At 41.0% G+C, this 19,264-nt stretch overlaps 1 protein-coding gene across 2 annotated transcripts in view; it reads right to left on the bottom strand.

Moving 5' to 3' along the window:
- snap25a (synaptosome associated protein 25a) overlaps nucleotides 1–18,625 on the bottom strand; it is a 37,012-nt gene extending 18,387 nt beyond the window's left edge. For both annotated transcript variants that reach the window (XM_067572511.1, XM_067572510.1), the window contains exons 1-3: nucleotides 18,470–18,625; nucleotides 2,076–2,219; nucleotides 73–114 (exon numbers count right to left, since the gene is read on the bottom strand). In XM_067572511.1, the coding sequence (XP_067428612.1) occupies nucleotides 73–114; nucleotides 2,076–2,147 (114 nt within the window). In that variant the 5' untranslated portion in view covers nucleotides 2,148–2,219; nucleotides 18,470–18,625. The remainder of the gene's footprint in view (nucleotides 1–72; nucleotides 115–2,075; nucleotides 2,220–18,469) is intronic.
- Nucleotides 18,626–19,264: the final 639 nt, after the last annotated feature.

The raw sequence follows: 19,264 nt of genomic DNA, 5'->3' as shown, positions 1-19,264 counted from the left end.
AATTGTGAACTGTAAATTAAACTTTTACATCAATGAGGAGCCGTAATTCAAAGTGTTATGAGTTTCTCTTACCTCTTCTACCAGCTGCAGCATACGACGGGTGCTCTCCAGTGACTGTGGAAGCATAAAAAATACAATTAGTTTCCAATTTGAGATTACAGGGCAGATTCAAACAGCTGCAGTCACAACAAAAGGAACATTTTTACTGTTCTGTTTGACACAAATGTTCTAAAACACACCTTCCCATTGACTTGAATGAGAAAGTGTGTCCAAACTTTTGACTGGTACTGTATGTTCATTGAATTGAGTATAAGTGAGCGTGTATCACAGTCAATTTGAACAATCAGCGGGACACAAAAAGGATCAATATCTGACGTTTATCGACATGAACCGAACATGAACTCACACTGTCTGCCCTGTGAGTTTTGAATATGCCCGACTTTATGAAGGGAATTTTGAAGGTAGCAGACTGATCTGCGAGAAGCTTATTTCCACATTGTGAATCGACTGAGTGTCTCCTGACCCTGATTTGGATTTGGGATGATAATCGAAAATTAAATTGCTTTTAAGCACGTTTGAGATCTAGCAATCCACCAGCAATTTACTCAAGAATACAGCAGCTTTGTGAATAAAAATAACTACACGCTTTGATCACCCCTCTCTATCCCTTTTTTCTTGACTGTTGGATGTCTATTATTAGCCTGTGTGGTGATAGATAAGTAGCTGCATGTTCCAATTCCCTCTCTAAGAAGCGTGAGGCTGCAGAGCACAGCCTGCTAGCTAGAGCCACTCGGCAGGGACGGCGCTCTGTGATATCTCGTCCTTCTTACAATGACACAGCTTCGCCTTGCTGTGCTCGCTGCGAGCACGGCTGATCCCCCGGAGCAGTGGGGGATAGAGAAGGGAGGGGGTTGGGTAAGGAATCGAATAAAGGAGGAAGGATGAGATGGGGGGGTGGGGGGGGTTTGGGGCACAGCCTTGATTTGAGCGGCCATTTTTGCAGTAGCCAGTTCTTTTACTCCTCATCTGCCTCTTCGCCCACAAATTCATCTTTCTTTTTTTACCCCCTTTTTCCTGTTTTTCACCTTTATCTTTCTCTTCTCATCTTAAGTCAAGGGACCAGAATTCCCTTGCACTGACATTTCAGCACTTGCCTTCTTTGATGGCCATTACATGAGCTGTTGTCCTCTCTGTGGATTTGAGAGGATCATGTAAATCAACGCAACAGAAGCGAAAAAAACTGTTATTCTGATGCCGCCATTTTGTGCATGCCCTATGTTGTGTGTGTGTGTGTGTGTGTGTGTTTAATATTCTGCTCATCTGTGCCAGTGTGAGTCATATGTGAAGCTGGAGGGGCAGTTTTGCTTTGGGCCATGACTGAGGCTTTCTCTCTCTTTCTCACTCTGACTGCTGCTGACACACACACACGCACACACACACACACACTCACAAGCTTCCTACACATAAACAGGGACACACTGTACAGAAACATGCCTGTGAGTGTGCACACTTGTGTCATGTGCACTCACACATCAGATACAAACACACACACACTCAAGATGTGACCGTGCAGAGTTATGTAAAGTCAAATGCAGGTGGACTCTCACCTGCACACACACACACATATACACACACGCAAACATGTAGACAGTCACAGCCCGAGGCAATTTCTATTATTATACATTTAAGGACTGAAGAACTACATTAGCAGCTGTTTTGTAAGACATTTTGAAAACATCTTTTATATTGTGAGATTGCTCAGAGTTAAAACTGAGGCTTTTGTTTTAATAAAATAGCTTTCAGGTTCTAAAAATTGATGAAAAGGGGGTGTTTTTTTGTTACAAACAGTTGACATTATATGCAGAAATTAAATTTACACCCTATATTTGCCTTTTAAGACTTTTAGGAGCTGTCACTTGTCAGGCATGTCTCTGTAATGTCTGTGTGCTTCTTATTTGTATGCATAGGAGTGTGCTCAAGTCTGCTCCCTGTGAATAAGTATGTGCATAAGTAAGTGCATGTGAGCCATCATGTCTGTGCACCATCAAAACTCAAAGCGAGCGTGCTGTTCTCACCTCATCGGCCAGCTGGTCAGCGCGTTGCTGCATGTCTGAAAGCTCATTGCGCATGTCTGCGTCATCTGCCATGGCTGCTGGATGTGGGGGGTGGAGATGGTCTCCAACAGGGAAGAAAAGATCCTAGTAGTAATCCGAGGAGGACTGGAAGAGAGACAAAACATAAAACAAAGGTTTCAGGACAGATAGCTGGATGTTTGCAGGATGCTGCAGTGCAAATACCTGAGTTCACAATTCAAACAGCTCTCAAAATCACTGTTCAGTAATGGTGGGGGTACCTTTACCCTGACATGCACCAGAGATCACAAACCCACAACATCATACGTGATGTTCTCTCTACACCTCTCTGAGCTCTCTGAACGGTTGTTGCCAGTAAATGGAGGATTAGACAGCAGCATCAGTAGTGGGAAGCCAATGTTTGCCGAGGAATGTCAGGCTCAGACAGATCGATGTTGACCAGAAATTTAAAGGATTAGCCACAAAGAGAACGCACATGTTATGAACACTTACTCACATTTGCTAATTAGCTTATGACTTACACTAGACTAACTGAGACTGATCGTTTAAATCCATGTTTATTTTTTTAATTTAAATATATCCATCATCAGGCACGTGTCCTGTCAAGATGCCCTTGAGCAAGATGATACCCTCCTCCCTACCCACTGGCATCAAGTTACTCTGGATAACCACAACAGCCAGAAGTACAAGATGTAAAATGTAAAAATTATAGAACAAAAGAAAGGGGCATGCAACAAAATGGACAAATAAAACCAAAAGGTAACCAGTTGGGAGCTGCTGTCTCTTAAGTCTCTGTTTACTGTTGCAGGCGGTATGATGGAGGATTAGGAAGCCGGTGTTTGTTTGTTTGGGAGTGAATGGGAAGGGAACAGGCGGCTGATGTTTGCAGAGGAATGCTAGTCTCAGACAGGGTTGACTGGGATTTTGGAGGATTAGCCACACAGAGACATAAACAGCCCTCTTTATCCCTGTAGCCATGATCCTTTCCTCCCCTCTGCAGGTCATGAGAGGTTAGTATCACAAGTAAAACAGTAGGGCATTTCTAGATGCTTGATTACTGGGAGCTAACGCTAAAATGATCATGAAATGACTTGTCATGTGTCAGATGAGTAAGAGATTATCAGTGGATTTGGCTACAAGACATCTTTACAAACTAGCATCCAAGTTTAACATGACAAATTATTTAAACTTCTTAAAAATCAAATATAATTCTTTCCCACCATTTTCTGGCTAAGCAGCTAATCCTACTTAAATAATGGCCTTTGCTACCCAGGGGGAATAATGATGAATCACTGACAGCTGAAAAAGGGAGCAACATATTTTTTATGCATAGTCTAAAGCAATTGAAAAGACTATATGTGTAAATAAAGCTTCATTAAGAGATATTTTTTATATTAACACTGAATTAAAATGACTGAAATATTACTAGTGGTGCCAATCCCACTGAGAATGAACACCAAACTGCAGCTCCACAAAGGTTTTAGTCTTAGTCTCTAGGTTTGTCTCATTTTTTTGTAGCGTCATGGCATAACTATTAACAACTTGATAAGCAAATTGTCTTCACAGCGCTGTTGAGTCTTTATGCCCCCTAACGGTCAAACATTGCTTAATGCAGCTTTAGACTGACCTAGTCAGTGGAGGTTTTATACAAAATTTTATTTGGTGTCACATCACTTCATTTTCATAGATGTACCATAACAGGCATATAATAAGCACTCTTCAGATGTATATATAAGTAGTTTCTCATAGTTTCAGGTACAACTTCAGCCTAAACTAAAGGTAAAAGTGGGTTTAAATAGAACATCCACCAAGAAGAAAACTACTAAGAATGAGAGTTAACAACAGGTTCAAGGGAACAGTACAAATTCTGTAATTAAAAAGGAGGAAATGTAAACTTTCTTTATATTGCATGATGTGACATGTTTTGTTTAAATGTAAATTTTGGATACTCGGGGTACATAGTTCTACATTTGAAGGAACAAATGTACAAACTTGATTTGCAAAACAGGCGATCCAAGTGTGCTTGAACAGGTTTCTAGCCTGGTGACAACCCTAAAAAAACCCCAATTCTGTCATTGATAAAGGTTACTAGTATAGAATATACATTGCTCATAAATATAGGCGAACAACACACCTAAACCAACAGTGTGTCAGTCACTTCTTGCAGAACTTGAAACGCTAATGTACTTAACTCATAAATGACTATTTACATAAAGAAATTATGGAAGACACACAGAACTCTACCGTCTTTATAAGGCCACTCATTCTTGCTACAAAAAGCAAACTGAGAAATGACACTAACATGAAGAAATCTACAGTATCATTATCCTCAATCATCACTAATACAAAGGCAAAACAGTCTAAATCCTAAAGCAAGATGTCAGGTAAGAACTGGTCGAGTAAGGAGTGAGAGTCTGTGTATCAGCTTGGACAGACGGCTTCGCCCACCTGGACGTGTCTCATGTTAGTGACTGAGCGAGCAGTCTGGTTGATATTCTGTCTCAGAGGTCCAGCTGAACCTTCTGTGTTTGCTTCACCCACTTGTGCGTCCAGAAATGCTCACAACAACATCTGCTGGCTATGCACTCGGCGCACATACACAGGATATGAAGCCATTTTTTTTTACTGCCACGGCAATATCACAGCACGTCATGGTCTGAATCATTAAAGCCTCCTTGGGCAGTATACGTATCCATCTGCATTCATCTCCATGGATGCATTTAATCATGTAGACGTCCTCAGATCAACAGCTGTATCATAATGATGTAGACCCGCTCTGTGTACAGGCTCCTTTATATCAAAGAGGCCAGTTTACATAATTGAAGGTCTTCTGGTAAGAAAACTGCTGACATACTCAAAGATCTTTCCACTGTGATGCGGATACAATTTGTACATTGAATCAGAAATGATCCATTTAAAGACTACGGCAGATCGTAAAAGTACATTAACTGTCCTTTTTTTCATACATCATGTTTATTCCAGCTCTCTCTACTCTGATTTCTCTCCCTCTCTCCTCTCCTTTCACTCTCGTGCACCTCTTCACAACAGCGGCGGCCATGTTGGCTTATATAAACCTCCAAGTGGACCGTGTAGTGCAGTGCTTAATGTCTGAATCGAGTCGGATTCAAAACACACTTCAGAATGACTCGCTGAAGGAAGAGAGGCCATCGCCTGCCTGTCCCGTTATGCAACCAAATTCAGGCAATTAAGTTTTAACAGGCCGCACTGACCTTTTACTTTTACGTCTCAATTACAAGCTTCACATTTTGCATCTTCGCTGCCCCCCAGCGCTGCCTGTCTCGGCACTGGAACGAGTTCATCATCAGGTTTTCAGGAGTATGAGACGGTGGAGCAGACATTATGTAATAACATGCTTGTATAATCAATGCATTAATCAGTGCGCATGTTTTGGGGTCAGATTATATTACAGTTAAAGTAGAAAATTTATGATAATGTTCACCAGCGCATGTAGGCTCAGCGCACACGTTCTCACTGATAGAAAGGCCAAGATTACACGGTGGGTGACAGATTACATTCAGTTAACTTGTTCCTGAAGTATCTCATATAGCTTGTTGATTATTTTTACATAATTTGCTTGAAGCACATTGGTTTTTAAGCACGGAGGTTCATTCGTAACCTTGGGAACATATATCTTTGGAAAATATTCAAAATTTAAGGTTCATTTACTTAACTTTTCCATGAGTTTTCAATCATATCTCACAGCCTTCATTTGTGAATGACCAAAGTTATGTACTTTGTTCATGTGATGATACCTGTGCAAGTTCCATGTGCTGAGGGAAACAGCATGCTTTTTTGTTTATCATTAACTATTTTGTGGGGCAAAGGAGCCATGAGATAAGATTTCTAAAATTTGGCCCCTTTTTATGGGTAATCTGACTTTGTTTAATATCTATTGATGCTCATTTTGTATTTAAGATATCAATAAATGCAAATAAAGCAACACAGTTCAACAAAAAATTATATTTAATGACATAATTTTGAGTGTTTTTTTTCCTTTACTCCACTCTTCCCATTAAATTCCAGATATCTACAGTACAGCAACTTGTGCTGCGTGGATAATGCTAAGAATTGCTCTCTCATCTAGTAAATTTGCTGCCCAGGAGATCTCCGATACACAATCTATTGTTATCAAAACAAACCAAGAAATCTTATCGACATTCATTGAACTCATCAATTCTGGCCGATCAACAGCCATAAAGGTGAGAAACGAGGTACCAGCTCTGACTTTGTCTCCAGACTAACGGTGTTGTTCAATTCTGATCCTTTACTGCAATACGAGTAACAACGTGTTCATGTACTCATGCAGAGCTAAAATGCCATTTCGAGCATTTGTCCACAGAGCAACTTGCAGTAACTGAGCAGGTAGACAATCTGACAGAATGAAATGGCCGTAGAGAGATAACATTACAAGGATCAAATGATGACCTTTGAGTTACAGGCTGCCCTGTCATCCATGAACTGTTCCCTCTCAAATGACACAAATGTGTCTGGACATTCCCACCTGATTACATGTTGGCTTGCCCATCTGAGACAAGCTTTTACATTTTTTTAATTAATTACAAAAAAATATTTGGCTGTCAGCAGTTTGAGTGAAAATCTGCACTGTTGTGAGTCCCTGTCATGTGCATGTTCCATATTGTCATCATAACTATACCAGAAAAACAGTCCTCATAATATAAAATTTGTGATATTAAGCAGACATAAATCAGACATTCACAGTTTATGCCCATTGCTCTAATTCCACAAGTAATCGATATAACGGAAGTGATTTGTTTTTAGCAGCTGCAAAAGATTCAAGTTTTTATAATCATAATAATGTCATGTGGTAATTAGAAACTGCCTCTACTACAGTATTGCCTCGCTTATGAAATTTAATTACTTGTGACTGTCACTTAAATTAATTAATGTACATTTATATGTATTCATTAGACTTTTGTCCAAATGAGGTACAATCCAAGCGACAGTGCAGTCATTGTGGTGAATGCTATAGATACTGATTGAATCTAATTAACAACGAACATCTGGTGGCTCAAAATGACCTTGTTCCATATGCAGTAAATATACTAACATGCACGCACACACACACACACACACACAGTATTGAAAGGAAATATGTAGAGAATCAACAACTATCATTTCTATCTCATTTGTGCGTCTTTGTGTTGACAGGCTGTCATCTTCCTGTCCTGTTGTCATCATGTGTTATACCGTGACCTTCTGACCCTGATCCTACAGGGAGGCAATAAAGAACTGGAACTTAAAGGCTCGAATGGGGAGAAGAAATCATGCTCACAGTTATTAAAATGACACAGCTAGGCAAACGGTGCACTAAACACACAAACCTGTCCAAGTATTGTCTATGCATGCACACACACACACACTTTATTACATCCATGTTGCCCCAGGGGTTGTAGCAGGGTGAGGTTTACTGATTAGCAACATGATTTAATTTATAGCAGTAGAAAAGGTGCTGTAAAACGTGATTTATGACTTTGTGGCAGTTATCACAGGCTTTCACAGGCAATTATTGGAGTAAGGCCTAACACCGCACATTCATCAACAGTATTTTGAATAATTGGCTGAGCAATAAAACATGGCTAACACCTGTATTTATATACTGTACTACACTTTTTGTAGCACAAAATAACTTCCATGAATGTTTAATGGAAAATCCATATAATGTATCTGGCTGACCATCCATCCATCCATCACCGTGTTTACTACCTCAGGAGCGACACTACAGTATGATCACCATGGAGGGAAAAAACAACAAAGATATGAAGATGCCCTTATTTCCATTCCCCACACATCCAACCCCGGAGGACGGCATATTTCATACCCTGTCCAATCACATTCTACCTGGAGAAGATTACCAGCTGCTCCACCTCAACACTTTCTCATTTCTTTTTCTCCTGTCGCTGTTACTATCTTTCCTCCCCTCTGTCCTTCATTTTCTCTCTCTCTCTCTCTCTCCCCTCTTTCCATTTTTCCTCTCTTGCTGCTTATCTGTCTGTATTTTTTTCTCTGTATTAAGTGAATCTGGTTGAAGCTCAAAAAAGAGCTCACACAAGCTTAGATGCATTAAAGTAAACCAACTGGATTAAACCTTCATTCGTCAAATTCATTTGATTGGACATGTAGTGTATCAGTAAGGTACCAAACACTGTATTATAGTGTAATATGTTATCTGTGCTGAGTATAAGTTGGGTTCTGTCAGTAAATCTGCTACACGAAGCAGAAAATTACTGCTAATTCTTATTTTTATGATGCAGAAAACTGAGGCAAATTTTTATGAATTTTGAGCTATTATTGCTACAAAACAGAGCTTTACTGGCCTATTTTATCGCCGCCTTGTGTGACCGAGACAGACAGGTCAGACAAAAATAGACAAAGAATATGAGATAGAATATTGTTGTGAGGGTATAGATGGAGCTTTGTTGTGGTTTGTGGCAAAGAGAGACAATAGATCACTGTTTTTCACTGTTTCATGCACACAGAGTTGGATGAGTGTGTCTCTCTCTTCTCACTATGTGTGTGCGTGTGTGTGTGTGTGTGTGTGTTGGCTGCCATTTTGTTTGCTTTCCAGTTTCAGTTTCAGACTCTCTCCGTCTCTGTCCCAACACCACACACTTTCTCTCCATCTTTTCGAATGACGGAGGACATGAAGAGCTGAAACACATTAAATACACTCCATCTCTCAGGTGGGATGAATACATTTGGGTGATTTTAAGAATATCTCTCAGGCTAACAGAGATGAGATGAAATAGCGTCTGATTTTTTATTTTTTTTTGCATGTTTTCATTGTTTCTGCTCTGCTGCCAAAACTCAAAAAGAGAGAAATATTCAGAGCAAATTTAATGCTGCATTTACACTACGATAACTGAATTTAAAGTTCTGGTAGTTTAAAAGTAGCCACCTGGCTCCAGTTAGCACAGTAACAGATGAGAGATTGATGTGAATTACCCTTGGGAAAATAAATTTTGTCACATAAAACGACTTAATTGCGAAGGTCTTCCGTTGGCTGTTATCGCTCCTTACAGAAGACTGCAGTGACAAAAGCACTGAACTCAAATGGATCATGTGGGTGTTTCCTTTAAAATTAGTTGAGTTGTCATTTGGCTACAGATGACATCCATGATGTAAAAAGATATATAATGCTATAAAAATTATGGCAGCCATTTTTAGGGCTCAAAAGAACAATAATATACAGTAGTACCCTGAAATGCCTCTTTTTCCCAACTCTCTGGTGACGTTTCAACACATTATTACCATGACAATGAGATGACACTACTCTACCAGGAACCGCAGCGAGCCTGAATAATAACAACAGTGATGTAACATTACACAACAAGCCCAAGTGTCACTACAGCTGGAGCTCTCTCTCCTCAGAAGAGCTAGCATTAAGTGTTAGAGCAACATCCCAGTGGCCCGCTCTAGAAAGAATGCCATGCATTATTGACCTGAGAAGTCCAAGACCCCATCACTTATTCATCTGGCCCCACTGTGAGCATCCAGATCTCAGAAACACATGGCTAAAGACCAGGAGGTGGAGGCACGTAACAGTGCAGGGTAACACTTCAAAAGCTCCAGCTTCACTGAGGCAGGTGACTTTCTGCAGCTTTTCTTCTCCACTGTGGCCCTGAGAGGAGCCTCTAGGGGTCATTAGACATTTGAATTACAAAGTTAAACAATTATTCATTCAATTGATTTGTTTGGTCATCTGGAAATTAATTGGCAACAATCTTAATAATTTAGTAATTGTTTAAGTCATTTAAGGCAAGAAAAAAGTCAAAAATACACTTGTTCCTGCTTCTCAAATGTGAGGTTTTTGCTGTTTCTCTTGGACTTCTATGATATTAAACTGAATATTTTGGGGTTTTGGATCACTGGTCAGACAAAGCAAGCAATTAGAATATGTCAACTTGGGCTCTGGGCAATTGTGACGGGCATTTTCTACTATTTGCTACTATTTTATTACATTTTATGGACCATATTATGAGATTATTCGATAAAGAAAACAATTATTAGTCGCAACTCTACAAGTAACACAAGGTTGGGAAAAACAGTGCTTCAAAACTCCACCACTGATAAAAAAAAAATTCCAGCAGGCATATCAAGTCATGTTACACATCAAAAACAAATCTGCATACAGACCTATATCCATTTTTAAAATATACTGTCTAGAAATTATGCTAAATGCTGCAGTATTAAGCATTAACTCATCAGTCCTTGCTGTGAGGCTGCCTATGGCAGGACAACAGCATGTTGCCGAGGACAACAACCTTTTCCTGAAACATGTTTTACTAGTGAGGTTTTGTCTGTTTTTGAGGATTCAGTGGGAAATGAGAAGAAATACCAAAGCAGTTTGTCAAGCAACACAGGGGTAGTAGACGCACTGGGAGACAGCTTTATAATATAGAGGAATGTATGAATAAATTGCTTGTTGTACCATGTTCTGTGATCACCATAAAAACCACAACCACTGGGTAGATGAAGACCCCACATACTGCATTTCAATGTACAGAAATACAAACACTCAAACACAATCTGGTCAAAGTATCCTACAAGGCTTGTTATACAACACATAAATAAATCCTACGAGACATATTCCATACATGCCCACCGCATTTTTCTAAGATGAACTGTTGCAGGCCATGTATGTCCGTAGTCTTTTTTTAGTTTCTCATCATTATGGATAGCGAGTGTGGTTCTGGGATGCCAGAACAGTTTACAGCTTTCTGGAAGTGTCGAGGGCAAAATTACAGAAAGCGAGATGCTGATGTCAGGTTACTCACTTAGTATTCCAGTCACACACCTACTCTCATACACTCTATTCTTCCAGAGTGGCTACTCGCTGTAAACAGCTTGAAGGATAGCCACGAGATGACCTGCGTGTATGTCAATGTAAAAACTGTCAATTCATCCATTATCATACAGCACCGACGTAAAAACAGTTCCATCATCCTATTTATTGTCTCGTCAAGGTGGCGTTGCGGCTGCATTTGCTAATAGAGATCAGATAGACTGAGGGTAAGCAAAGGGCAAGCCTGCCTTGTGTTTTAAGGCTTACTCCCCCCCCCCCTTCCATCCTTCTCCTCATTGATGCTTAGCTGCATGGCTCCTTATCAGCCAGCTCACTGCTCCTTGGGAACAAGTGGCGAGTGCAGCAGCAGCAGCAGGAACAATAGACGGGTAGACTAGACAAGAACATCTCAGTGGTACAGACTGAGGAGTTTATTCTAAGCTAGGAGAAAAATATGCTATATTAACGCCATAATTCAGTATGCAAAGCATATTACACCAAACATGAGCTTCGCCAACGCCCTTCAGCGTCGTGCTTACAGTCACCTCTGTGGTCTCCCCGGGTAAAAGGGGTTCTGGCTGCAACATTTGCTCGCCCACGGGAGCACCCGGGGCCACATTCATTACCGTGCGGCTATTACAGATGACGTTTTGGCTGCTAGAGGGCCGTGGAGATATGACATTTGACAAGCAAAACATGACAGGGAGGGGTGCTCAGGGGCTGTTGTTGGCAGTAAAGCTGAAAGGAGAAGAAGTGGGAAGTGTTCAGATGGGGTGTTGGGGGGAGGGGAGGGGGGCGGTTTAGAGAGCGACGGGGCAGATGAACATATGACCAACAATCACCAAAGCAATTTCTGTACAGGCTTCTGCAGCCTGTTTTGAATTAGAAGCACAACCTCTCGTGTTTTACGACGTAATAAACGTCAGGGCAGAGAGATGCAAAGGCTCTCCGGGTGAAAAATGCAGCAGATGTCCTTTTTATATCTGCATGTTTGATGGAATCCCAGGCAGGAAACGTTCAAGCCAGCAGCAGATTGCATACACAGAATTTCTGAAGTTTTAGTGATGCTCCAGTAACAGACCATCACACTGTGTTATGCACTAATCAATATTGATGACTTTCATTACCCTTTTGGTCACAGTTTTTTAACGACATAGGATTATAGCGCATTTCCATCCGGTGACTAAAGGGAAGAATTCCAATCAGTGATCCCCAGACATTTATTTCAGAGTCCAGCTGGATACGTTCAGCGCTTTAATACGAGTCTCTGCTTCATTCATGGTCATGAGCCTTAGTAGGCAGGCCACTTCAGAGTCATGTAAGGCCCTATTAAATATTTGAGAAGTCGTAAAAACAAAGACATTAAAAAGCAATTAGGTGCACCCAGAGGATGAAAAATACCTTCTGACAGAATACACTATCATAAAAATATCAAATGACACCTCTGCTGCCTTCTTAAAACTTAAAACTTATGTTTATCTGATATGTTCAATAAACATGTTATGTATATGCATCAAACATATAAAGGGCTTGAACTAATGATTATTTGCATTACTAATTCATTTGTTTGGTCTATAAAATGTCAGAAAATAGTCCAAGGTGACATCTCCAAACAGCGATCCAAAACGGAAAGATATTCATCTTAATATTATAAAAGAAACAGCAAATATTCACATTTAAGAAATTTAAATCAGTGAAATTTGGGCCTTTTTGCTTTAAATGACTTAAATGATTTAGTAACTACAGTGAATGATAAGTGAAATCAAGTGAATACTGTCATATTTGAATAGCCTGCTATAAATGCTGCAGGGGGCAATGTTGACCTCCAGTGCCGGTCAATCTAAAATAATCAATAATTGATAACACTGATACTCTGCATTGCTCACATGGCATTGTAAGACATGTTATACATTGTAGGCATTAATGCCAACATGTTATGGAATGATTACGACAAGTACAACAAAAATCTGATCAAATGTTTGGTAAAAACTGAAGGGTTTGAGATGTTGTGCAGTGACTGTGTAGCTACCAGATTCATTACAAACTCACACCAGATGGAGAATACATAATACATCACACCATGCATGCCATTATGCCCTATAATAGATGCAGTCTTTATGATGCAGTAATAGTACATACATATATTGACGTTAAAATAAGACAAATCTCATATCCCATGAAATAATCAATCACAGATCCTATAAATACCATCTATCCTGCAGATATCCTGCTGTTTAAGGTTTATGTAAAAGCATTGCAGAGGCTAACCTGCACCGACAACCCCGGTCAGCTGCACTGCAGCATCATAAATTACCCAACCCAACCGACGGACCTACAGCAACAATATCACCAAAAAACAACCACATAACCCTTTACTGATCCTTCAATGAAAACCCGTCTCCACGCTCCGCACAGTGTTTGCAGAAGACTGATATGTCCTCAGTCGTATTATCCCTGCACCTGAGCACACAATGCCATGTAATCTAGAGAGCGGAGGGCGTATTCATGTTGACCCAAGCAGATTAATTGGTGACTTTATGCTTCACTGATGCAGGGATAAGATGTCTATACATGCTTTGATTCTGGAAATGGAAGCTTTAGTTGTGTCAAGATGGTTTACAATACAATACTTCTAAAGTCGTGTCTATTTCTGTGGTGAAAATGATATGTTGGAAGCTACAGATCAATATGAAACTGAAGCTGTCTGCACCATACACACACACATATACAAGTGTGTACACTGAGACCTACAGTTTATTCTTCAGACATAAAGGTACTTCTGATTTCTGGTTGGGATCTGGTATTTGTCTTCAATATATAGTACATATATTCTAGATACAACCATCTCTATTTGAGACATTTATGCCGTTTTCTCAAATAGACAGCATTCATACTATTTCATAATATGATCATTCACTTTGCCATTTTCTCTCACTCATAGTTCTATTCTCCATGTTTCTATTTTCTGTCTCTCTCCGACTCACTCCCTTCTCCCACTCCTTCTCCTTCTAATCGCTTTCATTTTCTCCCCTTAAATTCCTTTCATTAATCAAAAGAATAATAATCTAACCCTGTTAGAGCTGGAGCGGGGACAGATGGCAGAAAGATGACAGTGCCTGACAGCGCAGTGGATCAGCCTCACAGATAACTGTCTCATAAATGTGGCTTTAAAGGGGAAAAAATGATGGTGGATTTTTTTTGATTTTCCTTTCCAGAAATGCTTCAAAAGCAAGAGCATCATTTGGGAGATAATATTAACTTTTTGGTGGCTGTCATATCACTTGCAGTTGGGGTAAAACTAAGGTAAATAAAGCTAAATTTAGAGACTTTGGTGCAAGCTCTGAAAGGATTTTTTGACAATTATGTTGCTCATTTCTGCAACTTACCTCCAACTACTCAACATAATGCAATGAGACAGTTGTATCAACCTGGTTGGTTTTTATAAGGCAACATCTCAAATGCTGAACAAAGATAAAAACCTGGAACTATGTCTCTACTGTACACGATAATTAGCTGAAGTGGTTCGTGAGCTTACTCTTAAAACAGTAAGCTAACATATAAGTGTCGCAGAAAAAGAGAATGTAAAAAATTATACATGATGTGGTTTGATGAGGGAAGAAATGTGCTGCTGCATTCTCTCACCGTGCATTTTGTTTCTCTGTTTTTGTTTACGTGTCTCGGAGAAAGTGAGAGCCTGTCCCGCGGGGGCTGACTGGACACAACGACACCTCAACCCTACCTTTCAACCTTACTTGCCATTTTTGCTGCCACTTAGCTATCGCTCTCATATAGGTCACACTCACTTGTAAGAAAACGACATTTTTTTCTGCAAATAACTCTTCTAAGTCCTGTTTCTTTTAAAGGAAAAGTTTGACATCTTGAGAAATACGTTTATTCCCTTTCTTGCTTATATGAGAAGATTGATATCAATCATGCCTGTAAGAGTGGTATCAAACCTTTCATCTAACTCTCTAACTCTAAAGCTCATTTCCCTAAATCTTTAACTATTGACTATGACTATTGAGAAAAGCAGTGTTCTGTTAACTTCATTAGTCCTTAGTAGTCAGTAGATTTATCTCTGCATGTTTCTGTCATCTGTTTTACAGTTTTGCGCACCATTTAAAATGCCCCTTTAACCTTTTAATCATATTATTGTATGTTGCTTATAAAGAGTATGCGGCTAAAAAACATCTTTCTTAAGGGTTAAGCCACCTGGGAGACTTGTGACATGCTGACCGTCCAGCAAAAGTCATAAAATAACCTCACAATCATAATCATAATAACCCGTGGTAATCCCAGACAACAGCCATGTCTCCTCTGGCTGTAGACTGTGGACCCAGAATAGGCTTCACTACTCCGAAAAAAAAAAAAAAAAAAGATGACGAGAGAGAGAGAAAGCACAGCATACTTGACCACCACAGGGTATCATTCGGGACATCTCAGAGTTATTAATGCGACAGCAACAGAACAAGCTCCGCTGAATCCATGAAGATGATTTTGTTTGTCACGCAGCTAAAACCTGAACTGCACTCTGACAGCAAGAAACAACCGCAGCAGTTCAGCTTTTAGTTCACATTCCCAACCAGAACACTTTAGAAAGGAGGGAGCAGACAGTGGTCTAGTTCTTTGCTCAAGGGCATTTTTTAACAATGCCCTTGAGCAAAGAACTATGAATACTTTTCACTTCCAGAGATACAGTCATTTTGCATCTCCAGCTGCAAGTTGAACTCAGACCCAAATGTACTGTAAGCTGCTTCTTGTGATTCTGCACCTGGCCTTGCTGCTGCGTTGTCAGTCATGAATGAAACATGACGTTCACTCCCCCTGCCATGTGGGGGAAAAAAAAAACACCTATTTTTGCACATGACTGCTTAGTGTGAAACAGCCTTAATAAGATTCTCAAATATGTCTCATTTCACTGAAGACCAGTGTGAGAGGGTTCATGTCTATGGTATGAGGTTAACATGTATAGCTGCTAATTCATGGGTGAATGTTTGTGTTGGGCCTGTTAAAGACCTTTCAAGGAATCACCTCTCTGATGTGTTTTTTCTTTGGCTTTTTTTAAAATTCAAACCATAAAAAAACGATGCTGGTCTCCCATTTCTCTGTCTTATTGCATAACTGGGGCTTGATCATCACTTGAAGCTCCACGCTGAGAGTCTGAATCAGAGAGGAGCTTCTAGAAAGGGGAAACAAATAAGACCTGCACCAAAACACGCAATGCGCAGCCATCCAGCCGGCTCGATGTTCACCAGCATCGATCACATCGGCTTTGGCTCCGTTTCAGAACAGTACAATAAGTGAGCGTAAAACTGCCAGGGTGTTTCTGAGAAACAATCAGTGGCTGGTGATGGTGTTGTGAGTCACCATTTATCCAGATAGCAGCTCTCTCCACAGTGTGTGCAGTAGGCCTGACACCCACACTCCCCCCCCACCCCCCCTCTCCCACCACCCCCTCCCTGTTTCTCTCCTTCTCTGCAGTCCAAACAGTGCAAGCCGCATAACGTGATATGGTATAGCGGTCATGGTAACCAGAGCATCCTTAGGGGCTTTTCTGTGCTCTCCATATAGTGTAGGCTATAATCTGCCATTGTTATGAATACAAAGCTGAGTCCAAAACTTGTATTCTTCCTTTAGATATAAGCTCATATGTGTTTGCTTCTATCCTTACAATACAGGTTATCATAAAATAATTATAAGTAACATACTATATTTTGGTCAATGATCCTCATGACATAGTGTCAACTGCATGACTTCCAGTGATGTGGCAAACACTCAATCAACCCTCAAGTGACAGCATCTGTCAGTAAGCATCAGCCAGCCAGCCTGCAGCCCCATGTGGTCATTTACAATAATTCCAAGTGCGCCAGAGATCAACACGACTTCCAAATCTGATGTGCCGCATTGTCAAACCCAACAATAACTGTCTCCTCTGTCAGTGTTTTTTGAGCAACGGATTTCTGCATCACGAGGCTCGGGTTCCTCCTGGTAGCAGGCACGGTAATGTGCGCCGTGCGTGACAGGCAGTAGGCAGCACAGGGGCGTCAATTCACCATTGAAAACCTAGACACCGATTATTATTTGCCACCCAAACTTCCATATACCTGCAGATATCGAGTGAATTTCTAGGGTCAGATTGGAGAAATTACTGATTACAGACAGGTATTGTTTTTTCTTAAATTTGCAAGTCATTTGAGGTAACACAGATAATGATTTTCTAATATATAGTGTGTATGAAGTGTTTTATCTGCATCATATTATGCAGCAATCCAAGCTGGTAGGTTTAGCATTTGCGCATGTGGAGTGCTCCGGTACCAATTTAGCACATTGTGCGCCATGCGAGGTTGACAGACAGCTCTTTGACAGTGATGTGCGTCGCCACGGAGACGGCTTGCTGGATGGATGTATGGGATACTGAGGGGGGAGAAAGACGAGGAGGAGGAGGAGGAAGAGGAGGAGGAGGAGGAGGGGGAATTTGGTGTCATAGTGCGGGTTTCACCGCGGTCCTCCTCGGCGCTCGTCTCCCCACTTTCTCGCCTGAAACCCCTCGTAAAGGATATTTTCAAGTCCCCCTCAAGCCTGGGTCACAGTCATCTTGCCGCGTGTGATGCAAAGACATTGCGTTAAAAAAAAAAAGAAAGAAAGAAAGAAAGAAAAGGAAGCGACGTGTTCCTGTAGCTGGATCCCTCCTCCCTCCTGTTTATATCTGCTACCCTCCTCCCACCGACTTCACCATGGCGCAGTTTACTATTAAATGACATTCTCTCAATCACACCAGATCCACCGCATTCACCCTGAATGTACCCCTCTCTGTCAGCGGGGATGCTGTTTTTTTTTTTTTTTAACTGTCTGACAAGAGTGCGACAGATTGATTCATGATTCACCATCTTGCTGCGACATCAGCAGTCTACCTGCTGCCTCTCAGCTTTGAGGTGGGAGATGATTCTCTCAGTCAGCCGCGACATTGATTGTGAAGAAAACAATTCCCTCTAAAAAAAAAAAAAAAAAATGGCTGGGAGGACTGCGTGGCACAGACCGTGCACCCCTTAACAATGCGGTGTTTGGACACATAATCGACATGCTGATACATGTATTTCGCCTCCTCGGTGTGTTTTCCTTCACGTAGGTGAAAGCTTCGAGGCTCTGGTGCTGTCCAAGGTGCTGAAACACTGAAAACGCCCACATTCAATATACGCATTATAGCGCACTGCATCCATCCTCTCAGCAATCCACTGCGCGTTTGAGATTTATCACCCAGGAGGTCACGCATTGCCTTCACTGCCTTCTTTTCCCCCCTTCCATCCTTCACCCTCCTCTTTCCTCTAACAGGGGCTGCAAATTATCCGCGATATATATTCCCAAACAAGATGAAACCCAAAAGCATCACCATCATTCAGGCTGGCATTGCGGGATACAAGCAGACATCCACAGAGCACGTTTCACAAATAACAAACATCTGCTGCTTCAATGCGCAAAAGGCATCCCATTTTTTAAAAAAAGACAAAAACAAAACATGAATTGTAAATCTAATAGAAAGTGTCTTCTCTCTTACCTGAGCCTGTTGTCGGTGCCCCGCAGTCAGTAAGGGAGGAAATATCTGTGTATTTCACGAGCTAACCGATACCAGCCTGTCTCTGTATATAACTGGGATGCTGCAAAGGCACTGTGCGTCGGCTGAGTCCTCTTCACTTCTTCTTGAATGGGAGGGGGTGGGGGGTGGGGGGGAAGCAGTGCAGCTCTCAAAGATGGCGGACACCTCTGACGTCAGCAGCAGCTTTTAATAGATATCTGTCAAAGAGAGAGAGAGAGACTTCAAAAAAAGTCTTTGTTATATTGGGCAGCTGCACGGATGTTTTGAAATGTTGCTGGTGTATGTTTATGCAACTACAGGCAAGACAGATATAGACTGTATATGCATTATTCATGATCACATTAGTTTTACATACATTCATACATGTCTAGTGCTTTATGCAAGGTTATCTTGGTTTGAAGCTCTCACCATTTAACCCCACAAATTCTCACAAGATATTTGAGTTGTTGCAATGTAACTGCGTCTTTCTGCAAAATCAGTCTATGCACTGTCACACTATGCACTGTCACTGTTCATAAAGTTGGTCTCACATCCAGCATCAATGGGAATTTTATGGGAACTATCATTTTAAATCAAAGCAATCCAACTGGTCAAAGACGTTTGCCACCAGCATGACTAATCATACTTCAGCACCTGCAGTAACCAAGTCTGGATTACCAATCAGGCAAAGTGTGCAACTGGCTTGGGTCCACAGACCCCCAAAGGGGCCTTGCAAAGACCCATACTCACTGTGGTGCAATCAATTTGTGGTAAGTT

Source organism: Thunnus thynnus, chromosome 18 (assembly GCF_963924715.1).
Source record: "Thunnus thynnus chromosome 18, fThuThy2.1, whole genome shotgun sequence".
Taxonomy (NCBI): domain Eukaryota; kingdom Metazoa; phylum Chordata; class Actinopteri; order Scombriformes; family Scombridae; genus Thunnus; species Thunnus thynnus.
This window is presented reverse-complemented; position numbering and strand designations above follow the sequence as displayed.